Source organism: Microplitis demolitor, chromosome 1, assembly GCF_026212275.2.
Source record: "Microplitis demolitor isolate Queensland-Clemson2020A chromosome 1, iyMicDemo2.1a, whole genome shotgun sequence".
NCBI classification, from domain to species: domain Eukaryota; kingdom Metazoa; phylum Arthropoda; class Insecta; order Hymenoptera; family Braconidae; genus Microplitis; species Microplitis demolitor.
The window spans coordinates 17,961,571-17,982,373 of record NC_068545.1 but is presented as its reverse complement, the minus strand read 5'-3'; the positions used below and the strand labels follow the sequence as shown (position 1 = coordinate 17,982,373).

The 20,803-nt window shown below is 26.6% G+C and overlaps 3 protein-coding genes across 5 annotated transcripts; 2 read left to right on the top strand and 1 right to left on the bottom strand.

The window, feature by feature from the left end:
* Window positions 1-556: 556 nt before the first annotated feature.
* LOC103575828 (probable serine/threonine-protein kinase DDB_G0282963) lies at window positions 557-14,198 on the bottom strand. Of its 3 annotated transcripts, none has more exons than XM_014444476.2 (8): window positions 14,133-14,198; window positions 13,565-13,708; window positions 8,422-11,945; window positions 4,796-6,198; window positions 3,349-3,627; window positions 2,168-3,280; window positions 1,354-1,501; window positions 557-1,136 (listed from the first exon to the last, which is right to left on the bottom strand). In XM_014444476.2, exons 2-7 carry the CDS (start codon window positions 13,701-13,703, stop codon window positions 1,399-1,401), a joined length of 6,561 nt encoding a protein of 2,186 aa, XP_014299962.1. In that variant the 5' UTR covers window positions 13,704-13,708; window positions 14,133-14,198; the 3' UTR covers window positions 557-1,136; window positions 1,354-1,398. The 3 variants fall into 3 exon arrangements, with proteins under 3 accessions (XP_014299962.1, XP_053593404.1, XP_053593406.1); XM_053737429.1 differs by having other exon boundaries at window positions 8,422-11,939; XM_053737431.1 differs by having other exon boundaries at window positions 8,422-11,921.
* A 1,362-nt stretch (window positions 14,199-15,560) lies between these two features.
* LOC103575827 (protein fuzzy homolog) lies at window positions 15,561-17,743 on the top strand. The gene is made up of 5 exons (XM_008555791.3): window positions 15,561-15,966; window positions 16,046-16,438; window positions 16,530-16,727; window positions 17,013-17,212; window positions 17,290-17,743. Exons 1-5 carry the CDS (start codon window positions 15,889-15,891, stop codon window positions 17,654-17,656), a joined length of 1,236 nt encoding a protein of 411 aa, XP_008554013.1. The 5' UTR covers window positions 15,561-15,888; the 3' UTR covers window positions 17,657-17,743.
* A 61-nt stretch (window positions 17,744-17,804) lies between these two features.
* LOC103575826 (RNA-binding protein 48) lies at window positions 17,805-20,738 on the top strand. The gene is made up of 5 exons (XM_008555790.2): window positions 17,805-18,019; window positions 18,155-18,345; window positions 19,778-19,966; window positions 20,043-20,438; window positions 20,523-20,738. The coding sequence occupies exons 1-5, from the start codon at window positions 17,909-17,911 to the stop codon at window positions 20,608-20,610; spliced, it is 975 nt and encodes a 324-aa protein (XP_008554012.1). The 5' UTR covers window positions 17,805-17,908; the 3' UTR covers window positions 20,611-20,738.
* Window positions 20,739-20,803: the final 65 nt, after the last annotated feature.

The following is a 20,803-nucleotide window of genomic DNA, read 5'->3' as shown; positions in this document are numbered from 1 at the left end:
TATGCTATCGAGCCAACTTGAAACAAGAAGTTGAGTCGCCAAAAAATAACTATATGCTGTATTTCTTAAAAAATGTTATACCCTCTTTACTTGTTGATTTATTGTAATGAAAATTATTTGTCTAAATTAGAAATTATAGTCAAGAATAAAATATTTTTATCGGTTCACAATAATAATTATAGTCGGCGTGATAATTTTTGGGCGAATCAACTTCTTGTTTAAAGTTTGGTCAACAGCATAATAAACATTCGTACATTTTTAATCTCCATTTTTCTCCGTGCAATATACACAGACTATTACCGACGTGAGAAAGAAAAAATGACAAAGCTTGTGAATGATCTAAAGATACTTTTTAAGCATTGCCCAAAGGAATGGATGGAACGCTGGGATGATCTTCGTCGTCGAAACCCTCCTGAATTTCGTTTGGATGAAGAAAGAACTTAAGGAAAATTTCCAGGACATTCTTATAGAGACTCAAATTTATTTTTAAAAATATTCTAATTTACTAAAAGATTACAATTAATGTAATAAATAAATAAACAACACATAATTAAAAAAAAAAATATTCAACTTTATTACACAGGTACAGAACGTGTATTTTATGAGGTATATACGTTATATATTTACACTATCCAAAAACACTATTCTATTCCAACGAGTCTAATGAAGTTGATATTTATCGATATACTTAGATCTTTAGATTATTCATGTAACTTAAAATTTTAAAATATTTTTATACACTTTGTCTCTGATACTTCTTATGTTAATATTTACGTTGTTTTATAAACTATATATAATATGCACGAACGTTTTATATAAAAGCTCTTTTCACATCTTCGTGAAATAAAAAAAAAATTTCATCGTTAATAATGAGCACGTTTGAAAAATAACAAAAAAAAATTATATAAAACAAAAATAATTTTTCTTTCTTAATCTTTAAATATGATTTTATATTCACTGAATATAATTCTGCTAAAAATAATCCGATCAACTTTTTTTGTTTGTTTGTTTGTTTGTTTGTTCCTGAAAAAGACAACTTACCATCCGCAGACTGATAGATAATCGGTCCAGAATCGGAATCGCCGGATTATTAAGTACAAAATTATCATCTTCTATAATTAAAGTCACTAATGTATCTGAAATAAAATGATCGAAGAAAAAAAATCAGTTTAAAATATAATTATACTATACTAATAATTAAATATTATTTAAATAATCTTTATGTTAATAGAATTTAAATAAATCATCTATCAAGTACTAAACTGAATAAACTTCAAGAAAGATGTTCATCAAAATATTATAAAAAATAAATTACAGATTCTTCATATTAGTTAGACTATAGAACCATCTTACGTATCAAAAAATAGTTGAAATCTCTCATATTTGTAGCGATAAATGCTACGATGTGGGTCTGCGATTAAGATGAGCGTATATACAAGCGTCGTCCTTACACGTTCCTTTCAATTCGTAAGGACACAAAACTGCATTTGGATCCAAGTTTCTGTATGAAAGCAATAAAAAAACACAAGACATGTCCTCAGAGCAATAAACAATAGCTTAATTAATAGTATCAATAAAAAAACATTTTATTTGTTCACATTTTACAATTAACCCTCCGTCCATCGCGCGATCTCGCCACTCTTCGTTCATCGCGCCGCGGCGTTCCGCCACCAAGTATTTGATATTGCGGTGTTGCCAAGTATCATAACTATGACTTTTCAAAATTCAAACCATACAAGCTTATACGACTAGACAATCGAAATTTTTTTTTTAGAATCTTTTTACTTAAATAAAAATTTTGTATTATATAAAAATATTAAAGAAAGAGATGAATTAAATGAGCTAGCAATAAGTCGCTGGTAGTAACTGGCAACACTACGCAGAAAATCCGAACAAATTCAACACCCAAGTTTATTCGCGTCAACGACAAGTCACCGCGTTTCTCAGGTTTTCCAAAAAAAAAAAAATTATCTTTTAAATATTTAAAATATCAGTAAAGTAATTTTCATTCATTTACTCGATACTAAAAAGTATAGTAGAAGAACTCATAAAATTTCAAAAGACTAGGAAATTTATTTTATTTTTAAAGAATCTTTCAATAAAAATTGCGGCACTGCGCTCATAGCGTGACGGACGGAGGATTAATATAAAATAACAATAAACTCACCTAGTTGGATTAAATGCTGGTAAAATTGACTCATAAGATTGTACTGGTTGTGTCGGTTTATTTTTATCATTGTCTTTACGTCTATCTGGTAAATAATTTACCCGCGTCTTTGATGAACTTTCAATATTTACTTCGGGTTTTGTCTCATCAAACTCCATAGTATTGCTAAGGGAAGCACTAAATTGAGCAGTATGTACAGCTGGCCGAATTAATGAAGAGGTTTGAACAGGTGTATTACAAAATACTGGTAATGTAGTGTCAATTGAAGGATCAGTTTTTTCTTCAGTCTTGGGTTGAATAGAGTTTATATTTTCTTGTATCAATTTCGTAGTAGTCGGTTCATTTGGACAAGATTCTTCAGGTAATGTTGGATCAATTGGAGTTAAACGGGACTCAAGTTCATTATAATCATCCAGTTCTTTGTCTACTTCATTTTTAGCAATAAAATTCATTTCTATTTGATTCAATTCATTTTCTAAATTTGGATAAGATATATTTGATTCAGAATCAACTGGTAGCGATTCTAATTCAATATCTATAATCTCTTGTTTAATAGGCGTCTCTTCATAATTTATATTACTATCATAAGTATTATTATTTTTTTTTTTTTTTGATTTATTTTTAACAGATTTTGAACTCGATGCAGACTTAGACGATGCCGTTTCTAATTTTTCATCAGTAGGATCTTCAGTTTTAATAGTTACTGAATCATTGATAGATGTTTGATAATCTGTGTTAACTGCACTCACAGTAGTTGAGTCTTCTTGATTAATCACTAAATTTTGTGATGTATCAGAATTAACTGGCAATGGTTCTAATAATTCTTGACTATCCAAATTTTCAATTTTTATTAAAGTTGATTCTTCAGTTGATTTAGTATTATCAGTTGAATTTTGTTCATTTGTTATTATATTAGTCTGATCCAATTGAATTTGAGCATCTGACCTATCATTATTTGAACTATCTATTGATGATGTTTCTGACGTATTATCAGTAGACTGTTGATAACTATCATTATCACCCGTCGAAACTTTTTTCTTAGCTAATTTTTTTATACGACTTGCAACTTCTTTGACTGCTTCCAATGATGATTGACTTCCAGCAGGCGGTACTCTAAAATAATAATTTTATGAATATAACAATAATAAATAATAAAAAATATTAATAAAATTATACTGTACTTGTATTCTTTTCCTATAATAAATAATCCCATTTCAGTACAAATACGCGTATGTTTAATACACTCAAGCCTTCGATTATTAACTGTATTTTGATTACTCAATACTTCCGAAGTTATACTAGATACTTTGTCTTGTTGCGTTTTCAATCGTTCTTCAGCTAACTTTAATTCTGAACGCAATCTTTTTACTTCAGCAGATAATTGTGATTGAACTTCACGTTCAACTTCAAGTTCTTGAAGACCTCCAGCCAAACGGTTATACGCATCCAGCCGCATTTGTCTAAATTAAATGGAAAATATGGTTAAAAAAATGATGATTATTAACACTACTTAGGGGCTGTACTTAAATTACGGAACAAATTTAAAAGACAGGGGAGAGTCAAGCCTATTCGTTACTTTTTGTTATGGTATAGGGAAAATCTTTTTATTTTTTGTATATAATTCATTAGAATATATCAAAATTTATAATTAAAAATAATTTAGAAAAGAGACTAAAACTTTTTACAGAGTGCGGATATAATCAAGAGAGAATCGATAGAAAAAAGAAGGAAAAAAGGTCTGGCTAAAAGAGGAAGCGAAAAAGTGTAAACTTTATGGGTAAGGAAGCGATTTTTTTTAGCACTGGCTGGAAGAAGGCAGAGAAATTGAAGGAGTGAGAATGAATCTGAATGAGATCATAAGTGATAGGGGTGAGGAGAGAGCAGTAAAATGGCTAAGAGAAATTGAAAAAAAGAAAAGGGGAAAGAAGGACGAAGACAAGTGATGGAGAGGAAAGAAAGACGTAGAAGAAGAGAGATTCTACCAAAGCATCAAAATAGAAAGAAAAAGAGAATTTAATAGACTATATTAGTAGTTCAATTTGTCATTTTAATTAAAAGTGAAAGTTTATGGTGTTATTTTATTTTAAAAATTTTTCTAATGTTATAGTGGTTTAAGATAAATTCATGTAATGGAACATAGTTATATTATGATATATCTAATATATGTAAAAGCAATGTAAAATAACCAGTCCTATTTCAAAGCGACCAGGCTAAAATATAAATAAATAAATAAATAAAAATAACAAATTCGAAATTAATAAAAAAAAAAAATTAATTACATATGGTGCTTCGAAATTTACCTATAGTTAAATGTAATTGATTTTAATAATAAGTAAATATATCATAATAATTCTTAATCTCACCAATCCACCATAGATTTGTATTACAAATATCTATTGGTCCATAATTTCTAAGAATAAAATTAATTACGTACAATATAAGGGAAGGAGGGGAGCGGGGTAATTTCTGACACGATCTGTTACATAAGAAGGATTAGGGTTACAAAATAATCCTAAATGTTTTACGTAATTCAAGTACAAACCCTTACCAATCAGAAAAATAGTAATAAAATAATTGTAATATTACATTGTCTAAAAAATATAAAAATTTATTTGTATAAAAAGATACCTTTTCTCAGATAATTCCTGTTCCATCGTTGTAAATTTAATTCGTTGTTGTTCTGAAGGAAGATTTTTATATTGTTCAACTTCAGCTATAACTTCAGCATTTATTTTTTCCGATAATTCTTGTACCGTTAATATTCGATTATGATTTTCATTAAGTGATGATGCTTCTGTAGCTTCTAGATTTTCTAATTGTAAATTATCTAATCTAATAGTTGACTCTAATAAACTACTTGTATCAGAATTTACCGACTCATTTTTAGGAGCAATAATTGAAGATGACTCAGAATTTTCGTTTGATTCGTTAGTTGAAATAAATCTTTCTTCAGCCTCAATATTTATATCTATTTTAGTTTCTTCAATTGTTATATTATCAATTAAATTATTATTACCACGATTCATAAATACATTAGTATTATTATTATCAATAATTTGTGGTTCACTAATATGAATTCTATTATTATTATTATTATTATTATTGAGTATAGGATTTTCTTGTTTTTGATCAGTTTCTTGTACATTATTAGCTCGCATATTCAACTGATCGGCCGTTAAAATTCTTAGGAATGGTGCAGTAGTTTTTGGAGAATTTACTTCTTCTGATTGATCCTTGTCTTTTTTAATAATACTTACTTGTCTACGTTGTGGTAAACCAACATCACGAGTATTTGAAATTTGAATAACAAGGTTTTCTAAAGTATTATTGACTGACGAATTTTCTGTAATCATTGTCGGCCAATTTATAACATTAGATGGCACGACAGCTGTTTCAGAAACACTCGCAATAATATTTGGATCAACTTTTTGTTCTTCGAAAGTAAATGATTCTGACATAGGATCATTTAAATGATTAATATATTCGAATGAATCATTATCAGCTGCACTAGTAACAGTTTCAGTTATACTACTAGTAAGTTCTGCAGTATTAGGTTTTACATCTAGAGTTTGAGCAATTGTTTGATCTGTTAAATTATCAACAGTCGCATCATTAACATCATCATTAGCCTTGAACAAAGAATGAATTTTAGAACTCGCTCTAGGAATGTTTTTAAGAAGTTCTTGAGTACAATTGGCAATTATTTTTAATCGATTCTCTTCATTTTTCGATGATGAATCACTTGAATTACTTGATAAGTTATTATTAGTTACTGAAGTTGACAATTTAGTAGTAGAAGTAGAAGCAATTACAGTTGTTGAAGTTTTTTGAGAAACCGAAGTTTTTAAAGCTTTTTTTGGCTGATTCTTTGTAGAACAAATTGATTCTGTAGGTTTGACAACAGGTGCAGACTTTTCAACATTTTGCGATCGTTTTTCATTAGTAAGATTTTTTGTTTTTTCCAGTTCTGCGACTCGCTGTTTAAGACGTCGATATTCTTCTTGCTTATTAGGTGGTAAATGACGCATAGCCTAAAATTATAATTTATTCAAGTTATTCGCACTATAGTATTTTTTAATTTGATAAATATATTCAGTTAATAAGTAATGATTTTTAATAAATAGTAAATTTTAAATGAAAAAATGTCATCCGACAGCCAAAATTGAAATAGATTTCTCATTAAATTGACTTAAAATCCCAATAAATCGATGAAAATGATTGTTAATAAAAAGTAAAAATATTAAAGTAAAGATTATTTTACCAGCTTTAACGTCCGACTTACAAAAAATAAGCTTGGTCTTTCTATTCAGAATTTACTTAAGAAGAAAAATATCGCATTACTAATTTCAAAAGGACTTGTATTTTCATACGCACTTTTGGCTTTTGCAAGCTTTCTAAAACTAAAAGGGCGTATAATTTTTTTTATTGTCAATCGTTTTGTAGACTTATTCTATAGCTAAAAAATGAAAAAAAATTTTCTGTTTTAGAATATGTTACGTGTGAGCTTACACCTGAATGTTCTTACTGCGTATCGATCTTACCGTGCCTAACTCAACGTCTCTAGAAATTCATAAGGATATTATAAAGAGATATGAGTCGCTCAGTAAGGGAATGACTATATTTGAATTATATGGATATTTATTTATTGGGCATCTCCAAAATATGGGAGTACCCAGTAGAGATCCTGAAAATCTCTTCTATGAATCTAAGATAGCATAAAATATACATATACCTATTCAATATTCTTATTAAAGGATAGAGACGATAAAATATTTTTAAAGTGATTTATAAGGAAAAGCGGCACAATATTTAGGCGCGAGAAGACAATTATTCGAATTAGCTTAACTGCGGTGACTACTTTTTCTTTTCATTTACTTCTCCTGAATAAGAAAATATCCTTCCGCGATTTCCAATAGGAACTCTTTTCTTCCCACAGTTCAAAAACTGCTGATCACGCGAAACGTCTGCTCGTCGCACTGTTCATATATATATATATATATATATATATATATATATATATATATATATATATATATATAAAGTAAGACTTAATACAACTAATGTAATGTGATATCAATGTGCAGTCGCATAGCGCCTAATAAAAGTACGATACAACTTCTTATAATATTAATGCTCCATCTGAATGTATTACTTTTTGAATTAAGATATATCTATTTATTATTTTATTAATCCTGATTAAACAAGTGGGCGTTAGTCTACCCATCATAGAATAAGTCTACAGTATGATTAGCAATTAAAAAAGAATTATACGCGCTTTTGATTTTAAGAGGATTTTCCATCTATTCTCTTTCTCACAGACATGTGAACAAACGAAACGATCCTTGCTGCACTTACATTAGCAAATGGAAATTTAAAATGAGCCGTTCTCAGATATAAACTGAAATTTCCGAACGAGAAGCATTTCATTTGATAGATGATAACTTTACGCATCGAATGAAATATTTTACTTAATGATTTGGATCTTCATTTATGAAAATGGTTCATTTGAAAATCACCTACTTCACTTTTTTAAACTTAGTGTGTAGAACCAAAAATGCGTATAAAAATTTAAACCCTTTTGGAATCAGTGACGCGATAAGCAAATCGCATTTTTCGTTGATTTAAAAATTTCAAATCGCCGCCATTTCTCAAATACTAAACCAATTTTCAAACTTGATCGACGTCATCGTCCAAGCATAAGTATATAAAATTTCCTTACCATCCATCGAAAATTCTCAAAGATATGATAATGACATTTTACCATAATACAGATACCAATCAGGTAACTTTGATCGTTTATTAAAATTTGAAAAATTATTTCAAAATAAAAAATAAAAAAAAATGAAATATCACTTATTTTCATTGCTTTGACATTTTTTGTACAAAATTGAGCTAACTTTTTCCGTTAAAAATCACTTAAAAATAAACTCATAGAAGTAAATTTTTTCGTTATTTTTTTAATTTTTAATGACTGCTATTTCTAAACTAGACTGATTTTACTCATCATCGGACTCAAACAAGATAATTATCTCAAGAATAAGTGTAAAAAGTTTCACTAAGATCTCTTAAGGATTGTGAGCGCTATCGATGGTACAAAGTGTGTCATATATATGTAAACTTTTGGATCAATGATATTTTTGAAGCCTAGACTAATTATGATAGAATATAGAAAAATTTTATGAAAATTCCAGCATAAGGACAAAAACAATTGCTAGGTTTTAATGAAATCTACTAAGAATAATTAATAAACTTACTTGTGGTGTTTTGTTAAGATCTGATGTCTTATTGGATGTAGAATTAGATGATTTTGACGCAGTAGCTTCTGTTTTTTCTCTTTGGGATCGTAAAAATTCCTCGAGACTTTTTTCAAACTCTGTAGTAGGTATAGATAAAGGTTTAGTAGGTTTTGCAGTAGGAGTTTTAAAGTTACTTGGTTTTGATGTTGTCGTTGATGTTGTTTCTGAATCAGTATCAGTATCTGAATCTTCACCAAGATTTATCACCATTCGTTGTATCTTCTTTGACGATGTTATTTTCGAAGTCGGCAGCTCAACTGGATCGTTGATCTTTGCATTGTTTTTAAAGATATTACTCTGTTGCAGTAATGAAGCTATTTTCTTTTGGTTATGAACTATTTTATTTTGTATCACTGAATCTATTGTGCTTTGAATAGATTCAGCAGTAGATTTATCAGTTGGTTGAATTGATTTTTTAATTATTTTCTTAAGTGGAGCTTGAATATTTGTTGTACTTGGACGTTTACTAGCTGGAACTGGTTCATTTAGTATCTTATCAGATGGTACATTAATCTTCGAACTTATTTGTTTTTCACGATTTTGTATTGTATTTGTAGCAGGTAAATTATTTGTTGTTGATACTTTAACAATAGTTTCGTTAATTTTTTCTGATATAAGTTTATCTTTTGATAAGTCTTTAGTAGAATCCGATTCTTTATTGTTTGAACTCGAAGATTCAGATAATTTAAGTCGTTTTGGTAATGATGCTAATGCTAATGCCCGCAATTCTTCTTCTTCAAAACTTGATCGCCGTTTTTTTTCATTAGATTTTTTTCCACTTAAAAATTTATCAGTATCTAAACTTTTACCAGTTTCTTTTGTAGATGAAGTTCCTAATTTTTTTATATTTTTAACTTTTGAGACTTTATTATTAGAGTTATCTTTTTTTTGTTTTATAACTTCATTACTTTTATTTAAAACATTATTATCTTTGGAATTTTCATCGGATTTTTTATCTAATTTATTACTACTTGTCACACGTTTTGTTATTGAATCTGATTTTTTTGGCTCTTCTATAATCTTAATATTATTTATTTGTTCTTTTTTTGAACTGTCACTATCTTTAGAATATTTTTTATTGAAGTTTCTATCATTCAAAGATTTTATTTTATTAGATGAAATTGAAGTAGTACTAGTGGTCATAGCATAAGTAGCATTAATAGTCTTTTTTGTAGTTATACTTTTCTTAGCTGGTGTTTTAGGCCTTCCAGGTTTTCTTTTGGATTGATCTACTACCGTTTCTAATTCTTTGTCCGCATTAGTATCATTAGATGGTTCATCAGAAATTTTTAAACTTTGAGTTGTTCTACCATTACTTTGTTCACTTGGCAATTCAATACTTGTATCATCATTTAAAGAACTGTAAAAAGCTTCTGCAGAAGTTGATGCTAATGGTTTTTTAACAACCTGTGGAAGCTTAATTGGTTTAAATGTAGCATTAGTTTTAACAGATTGATTAACATCAACAGGTTGCATTTCTGCGCTTTTAAATACTTTTACCGGATTATTATCAATTTTTTTCGGTGGTAATGGTTGTTGCAAATGTTTGTTTATTCTTAAAATTGGGACTGGTACCAATTTATTTACGTGTGCAGACATTTTATTTGTATCTTTATTACTATCAGAAGTATCATCACGGCAAATAGGACCATAATCTTCTTCAAGATCACGAATAACTTCATCATACAGTTCATCTTTTCTCTTAGCTCCACGAATTGATAAATGTATTACCGTATCCGGTCGTTGAATTGATTCTAATGTATTTGGAATAATTGAGCTTTGAAGTGGAGATAATACTTGATAAGAATGAGTTAAATTCACTGGTAATTGTGAATTTATTTGTTCTAATGGCACTGATAGATTATTTGATATACTATGATTAGAAATAAGTGAATTTGGATGCACTGTACGTGAATCATTAAAAGCTGAACTTATATTGTTTTTTATTGGATCATTTGAAGTAGTAGATGTTATTGAATTATTGATCATTGGAACACTTGAAGAAGATAAAGATGATTCTATATTATGGATAGTAGGATTAGAAGTTGGTAAATAAGATTTTGTAGGATCGGGAATCACGGGTATTGTGAAATTCATTTCAGGAGTAGGATAATTAAATTTATTAATTGGTGAAAATTTGTGAGCTGACATATCTGTTGGATCAGATGGTGAATAAGGAGTTTCAAGATCAATAATTCCATTTTTATTGTCTTCTAAATCATTTGAATGTCCATTAACAAATGTATCTCCTAATATCACGTCTGTTGGTGAATAAGGAGAATAAGGTTGAGAATTTATTTTCTCCCGTTCTAAATCAGAGTCTAACTCCATGTCAGCAATATCACTACCTCCATTATGTGCAGTTGAAGCTGCAGGTGAATATATTTCTTCACAATTATCAATTACATCATTCAACAGACTATCATCATAAGTAACTTCACTTTTCACTTCTTTATCTCGTTTTTTTATTAATCCCTTCTTTTTTCTTAAATTAAATTTATTTATTACCGCAGTTCTAAGTGCATCAGCACGTAATTGTAATTCTTCAACATTGTGATCATTACTATTGAAAGAAAGAGTTGGTGTTTCATCAGATCCTGCTGAATTATCATCATGGTTTATTTGTTGCTCATCATCACATTTAGAATGTTTTGTATCCAAAGCAAGACGTCGTAAAGTGTCAATATCTTCCTCATCAATGTCTTTTTTTATGTCATTTATTTCTTTACGATTATTATTATCACTTCCTTTTGAATCTGAATGTAATTTACCCATGTTACTTAACTTGTCCTTCAATGAACATTCTTTATGTCGACTTTGTCTTGCTGGAGTAATTGCTGTAGTATCATATTCTTTGACTTTTTTCAATAAAGATGAATTGTACGTTTCATTATAACATCTAGCTGGTGAAACTTTGTGTGGACAATGTTTAGGTGGTAACGAAGAAGTTGATGGTTTAGCGGGTGGTAAAAATTTACGGGGTGATCTTCGACGTGGTGATGGTGAACGTGAATGATGGATTGGAGATCTGTATGATGATTTAATTGGAGAACGATAACGTTGTCTTGAAGATTGAGAAGGTTGAAAACAGGATTGATGAGTTGTTGATTTACGCATATCGTTGTAAATTACCGGTGGTGCATTATAAATTCTTGGTGGTGGAATAATATCTCTGTCATCTGCAATTCTTACACCAACAACTACATCAGATTCTAAATCATCCATTGTTAGCATTCTTGCTCCTGTTGTTTTTTTCTTTTTTTTTTTTCGTCTTTTTTTCTGCCCTGTTCGGATAAGATATTGCTTTGAACTTCCGGGCATACTGATAAGTTCTGTATCTTCATCGCTAGATATTGGTAAAAACCCATCTTTCGAATCTTCTCGTTTAATGATTATCCTATGATCTGATGCAACAAAGCCGTTGGAGCATTGACGATTTTCCTTACCGCAAGCTGCATCTTGAGAAGGAATATCAACTTCGACTAGGATTAGAATATATAAACGAAAATAAAATAAAAATAAAATATAAGATATTAATCTTTGATTAATTTATTGCGCTTATATAAAAAAAATGTTAAAATTTTTTGTTAACATCATTGTTTGATCTAATCTGTTGAAAACTTTCTGCTGTAATGTCTTCAAGCTCAAAATAAAAATTAATTTTAAACAAGAAAATAAAATAATCAATTGCGTACAAAATTTTTTAAGTCAAAGGCTACATAAACTAAAATTCTGAAACAAGTTTTATTGATTGTAAAAAGTTATATTTTTTAAACAAATAAAAAACAAGAAAATGTACATGAAATCATACATGAATATTTTGAATAAACATATAGATGTTCATATCCTAATAACCAGTTGAGCTCAATTTGACGTCAAATAATATATATTTACGTACATATTAACATGTTTGACGTCGAATTGAGCTCAACTGGTTATCAATAGTTCAATTATTATATATATATACATATATATATATATATATATATATATATATATATATATATATATATATATATATATATATATATATATATGTTGAATAAATGCTTATTAATGAGAAAAAAAGAACAAATTAATGTACGATGACATCATAAGAACTGACTTATAGATGAGATTTTTTTTTTGTTCCGACAATTAAAACATGTACTTATTTTAATAAAACTAATGAAACTAATCAGTTCATAGATTTATCAGTAGCATAATAATTCCTAAGTAATAATAAAAATTTTAAATTGTTCCCAATAATTAATTGAGATTTATGAATTTATTTTAATCTCTAAATCGTTATTTTTCAGCAAATTTCAGAGCTCAAAGACATGAAAGAAAAAAGTTACAATTTAGAAATGAATAGCTAAAGAATTTTTTCTTATATTAATGTAAATATATTTTTTATATATTTACTTAATTAATTAAATCAAGGATTCTTTGCTTAATAAAAAATTGAACCAATTTAATATACTTTTACATAACATAAAACATATTATAAAAATAAAATAAAACGATTTATAACATTTTATGCAAATACAGAAATTAATTAAAATAAAAATGGCCACTTTACTGCAATGCAACACATTGTTAATGAATCGTGAAATACTTTACATAAAAATTTGACAAAGCAAAATTTCATGAGTTTAAATGTAGCAGACATCAGACAAATTTTAAATTTTAAATAAATAGAATAAATAATAAAAGGAAATCTAAAAAAAATGCGCACTTAAAAAATTTTTAAATCAATAAGTGAATTTTTTATTTATTTATTTAATTATTTACACTATTTATTAATAATTTTAAATTTATCTAATGTCTACTACATTCACATTTGTAAAATTTCATTTTTAAATGAAAAAAAAAAAAATATTTCATAGATTAAAAATAAAAAAAAAACAATAATAATAATAATATTCATTTAAAAAATTAAATGAGCGGTATGAAAAACTTTACTTAATTAAATATATTAATTTTATTCATATAGAATCTCGTTAGACAAATGTATGTGTATATCTATGTACAAGTGAGTGTGTACGTATTTAAAACTGCGTAAGGACTTAAACTGTACCCTAAAATTAAAAACTAATTTAAAATAAAAATAAATTGTTACCTCGTCTATCACCCATTTTTGTTTTAGATGATTTATTTTTATGTGATCTGGATTTTTTTTTTCGATGATTATTTAAATTTATATCTTCCGACGAACTTACATCTTCTAAGGAAATTTCACCTTCTTCTTTTTCTTCCATTCCTCCTATAAAAAACCATAGATTACAAAGAATTTTTTTTTTTTTTTTTTTTTTTTTTTTCATTCAAACATAACCATTTTTAAAATACAATAATGTACTTTAAAATATATTCAAATAATTACTAGATCATGATGATAACAAAACTAGTTTATGTACAATTGTATACACAGTGTTGAATATCATTTAAAAAAAAAAAAAAATTATTTAAGATAAAATTTGAGTCATCGCGTCAAATTACGAGTTTTCATTAAAATGTTACTGATCTTTATTTACGACAGAGCCAAGGTTAGCGGATGTAACTTTATTTTCATTATCCTTATTTTATAAACATTATTAAGTCTAATTTTCATAAAGTTTATTTAATTGGCAGTATATAATATAGTAATTATTATTCAATGATTAAAGAGAAAATTATTAATATGTACTCACAAAGCTCTAGTCAATGGTTCAATTGACAATGCTTGCACTTTTGTGGACACTGCGGAGAAAAACCGCCATTTTGAATTATTTTGTATAGTATATGTATATTTATATAATTAAATGAATATATATAATAGATGTATAAAAATTTATCATGCAATTATAAGTGCACTGCTAGCGACAATTATGATCCAATTTTGGCGCAGATTTTAAACTTTTTTCTTATTTTTCTTAAATAATTTAATTAAAACTACAATAAATTTATTTAAAAAACAACTAACGCACTTTTCAAAAACAAATATTGTCATCGTAAATATTATAAGTATTTTATTATGAAATAAAAATTTAATTTTTGACTTTCATACAACAAACAGACAATTGATCAAAATAAAATAAAAAATTTTATCAAAAAATTCTCATCTAAAATAAATTTAAATTTCTTAATTAATTTTTTAAGGCTTCGTTACTAACATTTGTCAAAATATATTTTTTGCTGAAAATTAACAGACATTGAAGAAAGTTTTTTTTTTGTTTTTACATAAATTAAATATTATTGTAAAAAAAGATATTTTAAAATATGCACACTAAGATGTTTAAAAGTTCTTTATATGTATTTTTTAAAATTGTTTTCTTTTAATATTTAAAAATAAAAGGACGGTAAAGAAGACTGATAAATTCGATGTCAATTTGAAGTCAATTTCAATAAAAATTTACTCGGTAAATTTTTTACTATTTTATTTTAACATGAAACCGAGGCTTATTTTGACGTAAAGCGTCAGTACAATTTTTTTTTAAGTTTAAATATATAATAATTTAAAATATCAACTTTTTAACGGAGCTAACAACGTCACGCTGTAATATTTAAGACACAAACAATTTTTATGAGTATTATATTCATGACATAATTAATATATATTAAAATTATAGATCAAATCAGCAGCAATTTTTAAACGCAAAAAACTTGCATAATAATTCAATATGATATTGAAGTTAGCCGACATTTAATAATTTTGGAAATTTTTTTTAAACAATAAATAATAAAAAAAAAAAATATTTTAAAAAATTGCACTTAAAGTTTTTAAAATTTTCTACATGTTCATATTTTTAATTTTTGTAGTTACATAGTTGAAAATAAAATCCAAAAATTCTGAATTGTCTGTTAAATTCAGGATCATGAATTCAATACTATTTCAAATAAAAATTGTTTGTAAATTGAAATTTTCACTAATAAATAGTTAAGTAATTTTCATCAGTAAATTTTTTGAGCAATTAGAATTCTAATAGGGTATTTAATATTAAGTAGAATTTTTTTCTGTGTCTATAGTAGTAAAAGTTTTGTTTTTTGATTTAAATTCCGAGTACTATGTATTTACCAGCGGTTGAAATATAAAACACCTGCCGTATACTCGCCATTGATTACTTCTACCGGCGTTTAGAGCAACAAGTCACAAATTAAAATTATTCTGCATCGATTAACAAAATCATCTTGATCCTTTATATATCCTTAGGCTTAAGGGACTGAATTTGAAGCCTGAGGATTAATGATTTAGATTTCTTTTTGTTTAATCTATAATTATCTTTATAACAATTGTTATTAAACGGGTTTTGTTAAAATCTTATGTTTCTATTTAAACGTAGTATTATAAATTTTAATAAATAATTAAAAAAATTTTAAACTTCTAAAAGCCAAAAATTTTATTGACATTAAAAAAATAGATGACTTCAAGAAGATTAGTGAATTAAAAAAATATAAATATTAAAAAATATGGCAGCTCACGTTATGTGTTTAACTTCATCTGGAGGTATTCCTATTTTTTTACGAAAAAGAGGTGAAGGAAATATTGTAAGTTTTGTTTACATAAAATATTTTATTATTTTGTTATTAGCTTTTTATAATAATTGTAAATATCTGTATTTTTTAGATGACTTTTTCAAAAATGGCATCATTAAGCGGAATTCATATGTTTTTAAAATCACAAGATATTAAATTAAATGACACTCAAATGCCAGATAGAGTGATCTCTTGGAAAGAATATGTTGAATCAATTACATTGATAGCAATTGCTAACGGAACAACTAGAAAAATTTTAGATTATTTTATTGATGCTGTATTTAATGCAATGATTTTTGTTGTTGGTATTGAAGAAATTAAAAACCCACGTAATATTGAAAAACTTAAAAAAGATTTGCGTGCTTGCAATACTATTATTGATAGATTATTTGATTGTTTGGATATTGGTGAAAAAACTTCTCATAGAATTGAATTAATTACATTACCAAGCTGTATATTATGCCCAGAAAATATTTTGCTACGAGTACATAAAATATATATTCTTTCTATAGTGATATAATAATAATTATTACTATTAATTAGTTGTAAATAAATTTATGAATTTTTATTTTCAGAATAGTCTTGAAGTATTTGTGGAGTATTTAGATTCTTCTTATGGTTGTATTCTTGTTCATGGTTGCATAGCAATAGCAACTGAAAGCTGGTGGGATTTAGATTCTATTGAAATTAAATTACTTATAATATCAACATTTATGGATCGAAATAGTACTTCATGTGATTTGCCCGTATTTTTACCTAAAATGAGTCCAAATGTATTGATATCTTAATATTTTAGTTATTATTTATTAGTTTGAATGTAGCAGACTCCAGACAAATTTAAACTTATTAATAAATAGAGTAAATGATTAATAAAATAAAATTTTTCAAAAATGGCCATTTAAAAAAATTTTCAAATTAATAAGTGCATTTATAATAAATATTATTTTTTTAATTATTAACTCTATTTATTTGTAATTTTAAATTTGTCTGATGTCTGCTACATTCACACTCATTATTATTTAACTATTTATTTAATAATAAATTTACTTATGTTTTAGATAGCATTTAGGTTGATAACAATAACTTTAATTGAAGGTGTTCAAATATTAGCATTATGCGGACCAAAACCAGATTTAGTAGAAATTGAAAAAACAGCAATTCAATGCTGGAGAAATCATATTGATATTTTACGATCAGCTGAAAAATGTTATCCTTACTGTTTTCCCTCGACAATTTCGTTGGATCCATCCATATTGGGGTAATATTATAACCATATAGTATTATTTTTTTCTTGTTTTTATTATTATTCATAAAACAATAATTCATTTATTGTAGATTTTTATTAATTGATTATCAAACTGGTAAATATGTTGCTGGTAAAAATCCAAAACCATCTTCAAGTCATCCCACAGGTACTCAAAAATTGGATATTTTACGATCATTTTATTATCAAGCTGTTGAAGTGTTTTTAACTTCTGAACCAAATGATAAACAAGATCATGAAAAAAATACAAATAAAAAACCAGTTATTAGATCAAAAGAAACATATTGGTGTTTAGAGTATCATAAATGTCATGCATTAAAAGAAAAAGATAATATTATATGTATTTTATATACTTATACAATACCTATACATACAATAAGACTGATCACACGTAAAACATTAAAAACTTTAACATCCGACAAACAAGTTTGTTGGTAATTAAAATATACAATCATTAAAAATTAAATTTTTATACATTTTATGTTTTTTTATAATAAATTTTAAATTACAATTAATTTCGACTATTCAAATTTCCCGCTTAATTAGAATTTCCCCTTTTTATTTTTGTTGGTTATAAAATCGTGTTCAGAAAAATAAATATAAACAGAGACATCGTCGTAGCATCTTCTGTAAATAAAATATTTATTTATTTAATTGTAATTATTAATTTTTATATATAAAAATAAAAAAATGTCTGAACCATCAGTAAATAATATTAAAAAACTGGATCATCATATACAGCTTGATTTATGTCGTACACGACCTCCTTATAGACAAGGAAAAAAATTAACAGCAATTAAGGTAGCATTGTATCCTAATAATACAAATTATTAATTATAAAAGTTAATTATATTAATTGCAAGGCTAAAGAATGATTATGTATTGTTTTGTGTTTTTTTATAAATTTTTCCTTGACAATTTAGCTCTATTTAACAGGTTTATACAGTCAATGATGAATCACAACATATTATAATATCTGGTGTACCAAAATTAAAATTAATTGATGATTTGAGAAAAGTCATTATACCTTATGGAGTTATTAAAGAATTAATTGTAATTAATGATTATCCAGATGAAGAATTTACAGAATCATACCATGTACGCTATGAAAGAATACAAAGTGCTAGGTATTGTACCTGTAGACAAAAATATTAATTTTTATAAGCAATTGTTTTTAAGGGTATTGTATCATGTATTATACGACAGTACTTCCTGCTTTTTTAAAATATTCAATGACTTAATAATAACTGTCATAACTATACTAAAATTTTATCAATTAACCCTAATCGGTTTAACATGGATCATTCGTAGTCAAATATTCTACTGTGAACAGTACAGCCTACATGCCTCTGAATTTTGATGAAAATTTTTATTGAAAAAAGGATTTTCGGGGCTGACAACAACTCTGTTGCACAGTTAGAAGTCTAAAGACCTACGAATTTATTCAGACTTTTCCTTACAGAATAACATAGTTAAATAAGTGGCAGCCACTAATGACCCTTATTCAACGTTTACGGGTGCTGAAAACAGCGACATCGGATGAGGATTAAAAATAATTATCGAAATAAAAAAAATTTTTTAATATACTGCGTTTTAAAAACGGACTAAAAAGTATAAAATAATTTCTCTGAGCATTATGAAGATTTAAAACCCCACACGGATTCCGAACTTCTTACAAATAGTCCTGAAAATTTATGATTGTAAATTTGTAATAGCTGTGAAAATACTTGTAACAGTTCTTGTAGATGCATTAGTAGTTCAACTAACAATTTTATTGCCCTGCAAATGGTATGAACTGATGTATAAATGTTCTCATTGAAAGCTCCTTTCTAAACTTCTTACAGTATTTTTATAGCTATTAAAAATTCACAATCATAAATTTTCAGGACTATCTGTAAGAAGTTGAGAATCTGTATGTGGTTTTAAATCTTCATAAGGTTCAGAAAAATTGTTTCATACTTTTTAGTCCGTTTTAAAAACGTGGTATATTAAAATTGTTTTTTTACTTTGATTATTATTCTTTCATTTTCTTGCATTGTCATATAATTCTGAGCTATGCTCCAAATTTAAAATTTCTAGTTCATCAGGGACATACATGAAAGCGAGTTAACAAAAAGTTGAAGCATTAATTGAAAAAGGGCAACGTAGTTTTACGATTTCACTGAGATATAGATTTGAAAGAAAATTATTTATTGTTGTTATCAATTAGGACATACACGAAATTTGGTAAATAAATTTCAGTAAAATCTTCATGTCAATATTGTAATTTGAAATCACATTTTGTAGGCCGAAATTTACTGACCACATTTCGTTCAATTCCTAATTGATAACAACTGTAAGTAATTATTTGCCAAATCTATGTCTTGGCAAAATTGTAATTACGTTGTCTTTTTTTCAATTAATACTTCAAATTTTTTTTATTTAATTAATAAATTATTAATACGGTTATGACAGTTGAAGCCTATTGAATATTTTTAAAATTGGGGGGCACTGACAAAAATGCCCTTAAATTAAAAGTAATATTTTATGTTATTAATGTTAATTATTATTTGTATTTAGAATAGCTAAACGTTTTTTGGATGGTAAAAATTTTTTTGGTGGAATTTTACATGTATTTTATGCTCCTGAATTAGAGTCAGTTGTAGAAACTAGAAAAAAATTGATTCAAAGACGTAGAGATATTTCAGTAAGAATAAAAAGACAAAAAGAAGATGCGGCTAATTTAAAAATTGATGTATTCGAAGCTAGGTGCTGAAATAATAATAATAATAATTATATATTTATAAGTTAAATAGAATAAGTTTATTAATTAGTTCGATTCCAGGCCTCAGTATAATAGACAAAAAAAATATCCAACATTACCACTAACAGAAGAGAGACTGAATAAACAATATCCTAGTGAATCTATGACTAGTATTTATAATGGAATTCCAAGAAATATAGATCCCCGTCCAGTTTGCGAACCAAAACTTCCTTCACCTAATGAATTACAATTACAATCAAGTAATAAAAATTATAAAGGTCGAAAAATTGATGATAGTATTAAAGTTAGAGTTGAACGGCCTAAATTAATTGATACAAAAAAATTATCGCAATTTAATGATTCTATGAAAGATGTTAAAATTTTTTCGGCTGTAAAGAAAGTTGATAAAGGTATAACAATTAAATTGCTTCCCAATACCCAAGGCACAAAAAAACGGATTATTATGAAAGACAAAAAGTAATTATTATTTTAATTGCGTAGTGAATTTAATTTAAGTGGGAAAAAGAAAAAATCTCTAAATAAATTTCTAAATTTTTTTAGCGTAACAAATTTACTACCCAGTGAGGATCTTCAAACATCAATTGCATCAGCAAAAGCTCGTATTCGTGAAGCGATGGAAAAAAATTGATTAAAAATATTTATTAAGTGGGAAAAATTCATATTCTTAAGTAAATAATTTTTTTACGTATAATTTTTATAAAATAATTTGAATATTTAATTGATCTTAGGTTGTGAAATAAAGATAATTATCAAATATCTATTATTTTTCTTTCATTTTAAAACCTCTTACTTAATTAGAAGAAATGTTAACAAATTAAAAT